Below are 11,461 nucleotides of genomic sequence, written 5' to 3' on the forward strand. Positions count from 1 at the left end.
GATCTCAACTCGCACAAAGTTGGCTTTGTGGTTGATGAACACCATGTGCGTGGGTTTTCTCAGGATTCTCCAGTTTCTTCTCACTTTCTTCATTTCACCATTTCATTCGTTTCTCATTATTACTGTCTCTTTTAGCCTATAAGTCGTAACTGAGGGACGTAAAACTGAAAGATTTGTAAATTCATTGTATAGAAAATATACTCCGTTACGTGCACAAATCTGAAGCAGAAATTTTCAAGTATTAAATATTTGACGAAGGGTCGTATCTCAAAATCTCACTTTTTCAGACATAAAGGAAGAAATATAATTCCATAGAGGAACAAAAAGTTAAATATTCAATAATTGATCATATATTCCGCATAATTATTATTTGGAATTTGGACGACTTATTACATATGCAACCCCTTTCTGTCTATGTACCGGTAATTATTAATTCTTTCTTTATGTCTGAAAAGTGAGATTTTGAGATAAGACCCTTCGTCAAATAGTTGACGATCCCTCTTATTGCAGCATTCACCGTAATACCTAGGTATATAAAGTTGATATAGGATATATATAGGAAATCAAAAAAGTTCTGTCGTTTTTCACCCATCACTTTCGAACATCGATATGTCACCTAAGATATACCTGGAAGATCAAAAATAATTACCATCAGCATCGACGACCTTCTGCCAACATTCTAGAAGGCCATGGATTCCATTTCGGTAGAACTTGGTATGCCGTGAAGCAAAGAAGGTGTCAAATGCATTTAGCACCTCTACTAGGGATTTGAACTGGCGTCCTGTGAGGTGATTGTCCAAGGAATGAAACAGGTGATAATCGGACGGTGCAATGTCCAGGGAGCATGGCGGATGCAATAATGTCTCCCATCCATGGCGTAGAATGGTGTTCCGGGTCATCGTAGCCACGTGGGGCTTAGCGTTGTCCTGTTACAGAAAGACCCCTTTGCGATTCAGAAGTGCTGGCTCCAGAGTTTTGAGTTTCCCTTGGACACGGCTCAACTGCCAACAGTACACGGATTGCATTGATGCTCTGATCAGCTGATAGTAGTTCCCGATGCAAGATGCGCGAGCAGTCCACCAAACACACAAAAGGGCTTTCTTCTGATGCAGCGATGGTTTCGGCTGTTTTGGAACCGGTTCATGGGATACTAGTCAATGATGACGGCGCCGTGGAACTTCGTACAGGACCTATTTTTCATCACATGTAAATACCCTGTCCAGAAATGACTCCTTCCTCCGACAAGACAGCAAAGAAATACGTGTGTCTACTCGCGTTGCCATCTGACCCGGAGTTAAAACATGTGGGACCATCGTCCCAACTTGAAGTGCTTCTCAAATTGATGGAGGTGCTGCTGAATGGTTTCTCCACTCATACTGAATTGTAGTCCCAGTTCCTCACATATCTGGGCACTGTTTGTCTCAATTGCTGCCTGAAGATATTCATTTGGTACGTGTGTTGGTCTTCCAGCACGTGGTGTGTCTTTGAGTGTTTCGTCACCGTCCTTAAGAGGCCTCATCCCGGCGAAATTAAAATACCGCTAATTTTACAGTAATTATGTGATATCTTCAAATAGATAAAAGATAATTGTAATATGGAACAAGAGCGCTCTAGACAATATTATTTTGCGTGAGGTACCGTTATCACAAGTTACCTAGTGGCTTTCCATTTTCAGCTGTTTAGAAACGCGAAAATAAATGCCGATTTTCAAAATGGTTCGAAATCGAAAGCAGATAAGTGAGTCGTGATAACGGTATCTCATGTTAAATGATATTGCCTAGGGCGCTCTTGTTCCACATTTCGATTATCTTTTATCTATTTGAAGATATTACAGAATTATTGTAAAATTTGCGGTATTTTAATTTCGCCGGTATGAGACCTCTTAAACATGTTAAACCACTGTCCACGTAGTCACAATACCCTCACCAAAGACCTGGCATATCTCCCGCAATGTTGCAATGGCCTTTGACCCCAGTTTGAATTCGTACAGAATACATGCTCTTTTGACGCTCTGTAGAAGTCCCATGTTCACTCTGTCCTTACGACAGTTCACGGGTGTAACTGAACTGCTACAACCAGGTAGTATGTTGGATATATTTCCACACCAACAACTCTCCTTATCTCCATTCGCATTCAACTCACGGCGTGATTGCCAATGGAACGCAGACCTTCACATAGAGCGACAGAACTTTCTTGATTACCTTTATAATTATATGTTAACTTCTTTAATTAACAGATCCCAGTTGCAAAAATAGTTACTCACTTCGTGCCATTGACTTACGAACAAAAGCTACAATGAGAGAAAATATGGAACATTTTAAGTTCTTTTTAACATTATGTTAATGCTGTGTTTGTATTGTTAATAGAATACTGAGCCATTTTGTGTACACAACGGTAATATAGTGTGCGAGTAGGGTGAAGCATGTATCCGGAAACCTTTAACATCTTTTTTCGGAAACTGCAGAAAAAAGTCCGAATTCACTGGAGTTTCGAAACTCTACCCCTCGAAAAACACCCCCCCCCCCAACTTAGTTTCACAAACCCCTTCTTCTTGTCATTGCCATGTTCAATTCACTCTTTCTCTTTTGTCACGTTTAGATGTGGAAAAACTCCACTTCGATTCCCGGCGGGAGCTCATGTGGTTCGGATATCACGTAGGTCCACGTTTCATGTAGCCTCGCTGCTGAAGGTGATGTTAAACTTCAATCTAAATATTTTACCACTTTCGGAGTGGAATTTACCAATTCATATAAACGAGTAGAATATGTGTATCCTCTTTATGAAAAAGCGTACATATAGCCCTACCTAATTTCGTGACTAGGATGTTCGACTGTTAAAAGAATAAACAAATATAAAATAACAGAAAAGTTATTCCTTTTCCATTTATTCGAGGCGAAATTTGCAAACAGAATTTTGTGACTTTAGGTTTAACAGTTCAGAAGAAAACTACGATAATAGAGTTTAAATGCTCTCTCACATCCGGGTAAATTTTTCAAAATTCATGCAATTAAATGAAATGATTTTTTTCTGTTAAACGAAGGGCCCCATCTACTAAATTTCTTGATTCTTTTATAACGCATCCAAAGTAATACATCAAAAGGTGCACAAGTTTTCGCTTACGCCAGCCTTTCATCTTTGTTCTATTATTACCTAATTTGGTAATGCAGCAAGTTATTGACAAAATTAATAAACATAAATTGTGGGAAATTTAAAAAGTACCAAGTTACTTTGGATAAAACTTACCTTTGAGTAAGTTTAACTTCGTTACGTTTAATTTTGAGTTCTATTTGCTGTTCTTTCGAAATGCATTGGAATTAAATTAATGGATATAACATTGCATTTTGTTATAATTAACGCAATATATATATAATTGTCAACTTTGTTTCTACAAGATTACCAAATATTAATCTGGAAATTTTGCACAATTACTAGTTTTCTTTTCATATTTCGATTTTTGTTTCTTTTCTTATTCTGTGTGATTACTTGGTGCGAAATTTCCTAAATTCATACAAAAAATCGAATGTATCTACTATGTCACGTAATGAAGTGGTTCGTATCAATGTTTAAGCTGTAAGTCCTGTCTCATTCCAGAAATGGACATTTTGCAATCGGGGATCCCTCAGACTTGCGCGGAACTCCCTTGTGGTTGTATGCTAGGTTCCCGGTGGACGCCCAGATGGCTCTCAGGTCTACGTTAGGCTGTAGGTTCATGTCTTACTTAACCTCTGTGCTGAAGGGACGCTAAATTCCAAGTCACCATCAACTATAAATTGGGCTCGTGCGGGCTCAGGCCCACTATCCTCAATAGGTTTCGCCTACACTACCTCAATTAGGTTCACACCTCGCACTCGTTCGAACTTTGGCTCGTTATTTTGACTGCGATATTTCGATATATCGATCGATTAATCGATATTTTCAAATATCGAAATGTCAATATCGATTTATCTAATCAAAATGTCAATATCGATTTATCTAATCGATATTATGATATGTTTCAATGTATAGATTGTTTCAATGTTTTGTTGGTATTGATTTTTCATCACAAGCTCTTATTCGTTATCCTCAATGAAACTCGCATTTTATCAATCTTCAGCACATTAACTTCATTGTGTTTGGTCTTCCGACTCAGTGAGAGTCACACTTGGTCAAACTTGGTCTTGATATCAGGGCTGAGCGATATTTCGACATATCGATCGAACGATCGATATTTTCAAATATTGAATTTTTCTTATCGATATATTGATTGAGTTTCGATATTTTGTCGATATTGATATTTGATATCTGAATGCGGATAGTATACGGCCCAATTCGTTATCCTTGATGAAACTCGCATTTTCTCGCTTTTCCGCTCATTAACGTAATTTGGTTCGGGTTATCAATCTTCAGCACATTAACCTCATTGTGTTTGGGCTTCCGATTCTCAGTGAGACTCGCACTCGCTCGAACTTGGGCTCAATATCAGAACTGTGCGATATTTCGATATATCGATAGAACAATCAATAGTTTCAAATATTGATATCGAATTTTTCTGATCGATAATTCAATGTTTCAACATATCGATTAAGTTTCGATATTTTGTCGATATCGATTTTCAATATCAAAATCTGGACATCGCATAGTCCTACTCGTTATCCTCAATGAAACTTGCGTTTCCTCAATGTCCCGTTAATTTGATTCGGGCTTGTAAACTTCAGTATGAATCGTACTCTCTCGAACTTAGACTCGATAACTGGGGTGTGCGATATTTCGATATATATACATTGAACGATTGATGTTTTCAAATATCGACATCGATTTTTCTGTTCGATATTGATTTTTGATATGTAAATCCGAATCTCACAGCCCTTCTCGTTATCCTCAATCAAACTCGCGTTTTCTCAATCTCCTGCTCCTTAAAATAATTGGATTCGGGCTTGCAATCCTTGTAGAGACTCACATTCGCTCCTGTTCGCGCTCTCTAGCCTCATTAGTTTGCGTATTCGGCGGGGGGTTGTGCTCTAGCTCGTTATCTATTTCTTGGACTCTTGCTCACATGGACTTGAGCTCATTTATCGAGTTCGAGGAAGATTGAATCCGACAGCCAGGCTTGCGAGTTTGGACATAAACTCGGTGCACATCAAATTCCAATCAATCGATTTAATTGATATTATTTACATTGTGTCTATTGCGTGACAGATAAGTTAATTAATTGACCAGTTCATCCATTCCGCTACTGAGGTTACCATTCTAGCTTTCATATAACAGTGAAGCAAGTAAGGAAGATCTAACCTGTAACCTAATATGGGATAAATGAAGTGCAGTTGAATGTTATATAAAATTTTCCGTGTCAGTAAAACAATTAAAGGATCCCATCGAGTTCTAGATTTTATCGGGGAAATAAGAGAGAAATGTATAGGAGTGACTACAGAGAGCAAGAAGTGGCCAGAACTCCCTAGAACACTTACGCCTCTCCCTGAAATACCGTTCGACCACAGGCTGAAACACTCTAGAAATGTTCTGTGATTAAAAGGTTCTTTCAATTCTTAGAGTAAGAAGCCTTCTCCGAGCAAAATATCATAGTTACACCAATGTGGGCACGTTAAAAGTTGCATGGAAATGAGAAGTTGATCTTGAAGTATGTAATAAACAAGAGCAAACAGTGGTCTGCGTTGGGGGGCGGGGGGGGCTCAGTGGTAGAGCGTTCACCACCGGTGCTTGGGGTCCCTGGTTCGATCCCAGCTCGCGCCGTGTGGGCCTTGTGGTGGACTAACACCGTGCTCGTGGGTTTTCTCGGGGTTCTCCCGTTTCGTCCCACTTTCTTCATTCCATCATTTCACTCATCTCTCATCATCACCGCCTCCTTTAGCCTAACCGGCATAAGCGTGGGACGTAAAACTTAAAGATTTCATTTTTAAAGTGGTCTGCGTTACATTGTTAGATTCTAAGAACTAACGTAGAGATCATTTTTAAAAGTAAATGAACAAAGCAATGTGTTCTTAGGCATTCGGTATATGTTCCAAAGTTTTGTTTAAAGTAATGCTTATAATCATTTTTTAATCCGAATCTCGAAGGATAGTGTAAAGGGACAAGTTTTGCTGATAGATGTCACTACAATCTTCGTATCTCTCCCATGTATTTTTTTACCTTTCACGAAAATTTACAATTTCTCTTACAAATTTCAACCTAACGACTTCAAACTTTTAGAGAAGGAACTTCATAACCTATCAAAGGGAACAATCCGTGCTGATTTTTTTATTTAGAATTTTCTTTATTGTTGAGACAGATCCATGGTTAAAGATTTACATAACCATTTCAACAATCAAGCCATTTAAACAATGAAGAAAATTCTAAATAAAAAATCGGTACGGATTATTGCCTTCGATAGATTATAAAGTTCCTTTTCTAAAAATTTGAAATCTCTAGGTTGAAATTTGTAAGAGAAATCGTGAATTTTCGTGAAAGATAAAAAATACATGAGAGAGATAGGAAGACTGTAGTCCCATCTATCGGCAAAACTTGACCCTTTAAACCAACCTTAAAAGTTTGCAAGGTTACAGCATGATATTTCTTACAGTAAGATTTTTTTTAAAAAAAAAAAAGAAAACTAAATGAACCATTAGTAAAACGTCCCTTGATTATTATGATCGTTAAGCAAACAAGACAAATGATAATTAGTAAGGATGATAAAAGAATTGGTGAAATGGAGAAAACAAAAGGAAACTGAAAACCTCGAACATGATGTTTTACTCGGGGCATGGGACTCATTGGTTTAGCGCTTACTTTTGGTGCGACGGGTTCCTGGTTCGATCTCAGACTATGGGAATTCATGGTGGACAACATCGTGTCCATCGTTCACGGGGTTTCCCGTTTCTACCTACATTCTCATTCCACCAATTCTTTGATGATCATTCATTTTTATTTATAATCTTACTTCTTCAGACTACAGAGCTAATTGTCGGATGTAAAACTATAATATTTTATTCCATCGTAAAGTCACAATGTTTGGAATCGAAACCGAGTCCCCTCGTATTAACGTCTTCTATTACGATTAATTATTAAAAATCAAGGCAATCTCTGCGCAATACTAGTAACCCAAACTTTTAAATTTTATATACGACTTAAATCTTTTCTTGTTAAGAGGCCTAATCACTGTGAAATTAAAATACCGCTAATTTTACAGTAATTATGCGATATCTTCAAATAGATAAAAGAGAATCCGAATGTGGAACAAGAGCTCCCTAGACAATATTATTTTGCATGAGGTACCGTTATCACGAATCACCTAGAAGCTTTCCGTTTGCAGCCATTTAGAAACGCGAAAATAAATGCCGATTTTCTAAATGAATGGAAATCGAAACCAGATAAGTGAGTCGTGGTAACGGTATCTCATGTAAAATAATAGTGTCTAGCGAGCTCTTGTTCCACTTTTCTATTATCTTTTATCTACTTGAAGATATCACATAATTATTGTAAAATTAGCGGTATTTTAATTTCGCCGTGATGGGGCCTCTTAAATATATGCCGTAACAAGAAACTAAAAAGCATCTGAAGTGAAGATTTAGCACTTGGTAAGCTAGAATTTGCACAGTTTCCTTGCTTTGACGTGCTATGTTAACTTGCTATTATTCACTCACGATAAGCCATTAATAAAATTTCTAAATAACAGCCTAATTTACGAAACATGTGTGTGTATATATACACCAAAGCTTTTCCCTATTTATAAAAAGAAAAATCTGTCTCTGTTCGTGTTTCAATATACCTGCGTAGCTATATTTAGGTATACATATATATATTCCGATGTCAATTAAAAGAAATATGGCTTGTAGTACAAACTATTAACAGAAAACACACTGCAGTAAAGAATTTCAATGGTAATCGGAAAATAACTCGAAATCTCTAAAGAATTGTAAACAAGCAAATGATGCTTCAGTTTCTTTTATAAATGCACTGTGAAATAAAGATGTTTATTCAATTCTCAAAGAAAACACTGTCAAATTTGTGCTAACATTGTAAATTGAACAACCATTCCCATTTGAAATGCTATTTTTCTTTGGCATTCTCTTAGCATAAAACTTTCTTCAAACATAATTAAAGGGAAAAGGTATGCATTTTGTTTTTTCTATGTAAGAATATATAACAAAGTCTTAACTGCAGTTTTTCTGCCTTCGTCCGAAGACATTAAGTTATGTCAGTCGGTGTTTTAAAAGTCGTTTGCAAATGCCTTTCGATTCACTGAAACTGGTATCTTGAATAAAAATCTTGTTTTAACCACTTTGTCTCTGTAACCATCTCCAACTGCGATATTTGCAGGTGGAGAACTTGATAAAAGAAAAATGTCCGGTCTAAATCTTGGAAAATATAATGAATAATAAATAATTTATAATAAAAACTGGAGTATGTGAATGAGCATAAATAAGTAAGTGTAAGTACAGTAAAATTTTTACAAACTATTCGTTGTTAATGTTTATAAAAGAGGATGGATGTTTTTTTGTACTGTACAATTGTATTTTATTTTCGAAGGTCAGAACGTAAGCTATGCCTTGCATCATTCAGCTATTTCCCACTGCAGTATTTGTAGAGGAAGGTCTTGTAAAATTTCCCTACTCTAATTATTCTGAAAGGTAAAGAATTACAAACTATTTATTTTAGTACAACAAGAGTATATATCAACTTCGTTAACAATGAACGTATGTGTGTGTTGTAAGTTAAGCAGAATTTTTCACTTTTCACGTTTCTTACACATTACAAAAAAACAGCATTTATTTTTGATCTGATAACGGCATTGTAAGCTGATATTTTGGAATGAAAGAATAACATAATGGTTGGGGTATTAATGTTCAGAATGAACATAAATCATATTTTTCATTCTCTCCCTTTCTTTCTTTCTTTCTTTCTATTTTTCTTTCTCCTATTTTTTCTTTTTTTTTATATTGTAGCACAAATGTCCTTCTAGAGAATTCCAAAATTAATATTCAGTACCAAAACTCCATTGCACTACGACCTACGAAAAAATAGCAGTGATGAACAGTGATGACTTAAGAGTGAAGTTACGTTGCTAAAACTCAGTGGCGGGTCTAGAAAGTAAAAACTAGGGAAGGGGACCAGCCAAAACTTTGACTATGATAGGTATATCATAAGTTTATTATAAATTTTCAAAACTATATAAATAATAGTTTAAATTATTTTCGTCACTAAAAAAACTGGGGGAGCCTAGGCCCCCGGCCGCGGGGTACGTACTCCACTGATAAAACTTTAAATTTTAACGTTATAAGCTAATTGGAGAAATATTCTTATTAAGACAGCTTTCTTCTCCTTGGTTATAGTAACTTTTTTTTAAAACAGTATGATATCTCTCAAGAGCCGGCAGTGTTAGTGAGACTTTTTGTAAGATGTATGGTTACTAGGCGGGTTCTCCATATTCATTTATGTGTAGCTTTTTAACCCGGACTTCGTCCTCCCTAAATGGAAGTATCTTTTCTATCCCTCGTGCTTCAGGAAAAGCATTGAAAATTATTTTGCCTTACCATGAAGAGAACCCGAGACCATTCTCACCAAATGCGTGGTTACATCAGAACACAGATATAAGCATATTGGCTTTTGATATAGTCACCAAAATAAATTTTCATGATTGCTTAGTTATGTTATCTTCTTCCCACCTAGAAGAACAAGGTTTGACTCACATATGTCGTTAATGCATACTTCTTTCATTCTTTGAGGACATAGCAAAATTAATTAAGTTCTTCTTTGGCTCGTCTCTCCTTGCGTTCATTGCGGTAAGGGGAAAAAAATGCCTTTTCGTGTCTTGACACACGTGAAATATCAATTTCACTGTTTCTAAGAATGTAGAAGATTTTTTAAAGCAATGTAATGACATCTAATTCAAGAAAGCTTTTTTCCGGTGCATTAGAACGAGCCACAAAAATTATTACTCTCCGCTATGCCTTGTAGGCATATAGCTGCAAGAATTCTGTTCAATTAACCATGTCCAATCAATTGCCTACAACCGGTAGTTTTTTTTTTTTTTTTTTTTTTTTTTTTAAGTTTTAAGTCAATATCGAAAGTTAACCAAATATAATTCTTTTATCATTACTACCTTTTCTTAAAGGAGAAAGAAAGAAAGAAGAAAAAAGATCAGAAAAATAACAGCACTTTATAACTACTTTTGTAACTTCTGCTGTTTTTTCTTCGATAGAATGCAGTGGACCGTGCCGTGACGGGTTGCACCAGATTTTGTGAAGAAGGCAGCTACAATGTGTATGAGTATGCCCGCTGGCGCAAGAAGACAAAAACTGGTTCAGGTGATCTCATCTTCTCTCTTTGGTCCTTTTTTGCTTAACTGGGGAAGTTTTCGCTTCACTCTAGGAGTTGATCTTGTATTTAGTGGAGTCAACAGGCATTCTATCGAGATCGGTCGGTTGAAGTAGAAGCCCTTGCTAAAACGGAAGGGAGAGATTGCTTGAGTATATACACTTCTTATCTCCCTCACACGCCAAAGAAAGGTAAGTCCAAAAGGAGTCCCATAATCAAATTATTCACATATATCAGTTCATTTTTTAAGCTGCCCGTCAGAAAAAAAGATACGAAACACGTCTTCATTATTGAAATATCTAAAAAACTGAAACATCACTGCATTAGCACTCACAATGCACACACTATACCTCCACTGTCACTTAAAAAAAAATCGAATGTGTGGACGTCTTCAAATTACACATAAATGATGAACTAATTTTTTTTCTCTCGTTTGTACTTACACAAATCGGTATCCCCCTCATGTTATCCTGCTCTAACTCCCATCAACTATGTCAACAGACGAATAACAGAATATAATTACTTTCATTCACCTTATATATACCGATATACCTTATGACCTTAACAAAGGTACCACCACTCTCTCTCTCTGTACATGTGTGACCCCTCCCACTCTGCATCAAGTAAAGTTGACTGCCTATATTTGCCACTCTCCGCTACTACACTACTATATTTCCCTTCCCCCACCCTCCACCTCTTTTAATGTCTTCAAGGAAAAATTCCGTCTCTTAAAGTCGTATATAGTAAGTATTATTATATGGATGGTAAAAGACGTTTGCTTTTCGAGATACACGTACCACCACGCATATGTACAAATACGAATATACGTATGTATGTGTACGGTGGATGGAAATCTCTTCTGAATGTGCCAAGTGCACAGTCAGAGCGCTATTGGATGTTGGAGACGTTGAGAGGCCTTCTGACGGCTGTTGGCATTGCTCTTTGCGGCCAATCCACGCGGTCGCCTGCCTTGCCCCAGCCGGCATCCGGAAACTTTTACCACGCCACGGCGAAGGTTTTCGTGTCAGATATTCTCTCTTGATTCCCGACCTTCACAAGTACGCCATCTACTTAGTTTCTGCAGAAACACTGACAGTCAGTCCAGACGCAACCACAAAATGGCATTTTAAAAGCATTGCAATTGCTGGCTGTCTTCTTTTCTTACGTGGAAATA

At 36.9% G+C, this 11,461-nt stretch overlaps 1 protein-coding gene and 1 long non-coding RNA gene across 2 annotated transcripts in view; one reads left to right on the forward strand and one right to left on the reverse strand.

Moving 5' to 3' along the window:
* The window catches only part of LOC145686573 (uncharacterized), a 74,382-nt gene extending 63,512 nt beyond the window's left edge, over window positions 1–10,870 (reverse strand). The window contains exon 1 of the mRNA XM_081760012.1: window positions 10,731–10,870. Within this exon, the coding sequence (XP_081616138.1) occupies window positions 10,731–10,751 (21 nt within the window). The 5' untranslated portion in view covers window positions 10,752–10,870. The remainder of the gene's footprint in view (window positions 1–10,730) is intronic.
* LOC145686575 (uncharacterized) overlaps window positions 1–11,461 on the forward strand; it is a 40,746-nt gene that overhangs the window by 26,787 nt on the left and 2,498 nt on the right. The window contains exon 2 of the long non-coding RNA XR_014131623.1: window positions 10,172–10,478. This is a non-coding gene — a long non-coding RNA (uncharacterized LOC145686575). The remainder of the gene's footprint in view (window positions 1–10,171; window positions 10,479–11,461) is intronic.

Source organism: Thermobia domestica, chromosome 5 (genome assembly GCF_964235325.1).
Source record: "Thermobia domestica chromosome 5, izTheDome1.hap1.1, whole genome shotgun sequence".
In the NCBI taxonomy this organism is placed as follows: domain Eukaryota; kingdom Metazoa; phylum Arthropoda; class Insecta; order Zygentoma; family Lepismatidae; genus Thermobia; species Thermobia domestica.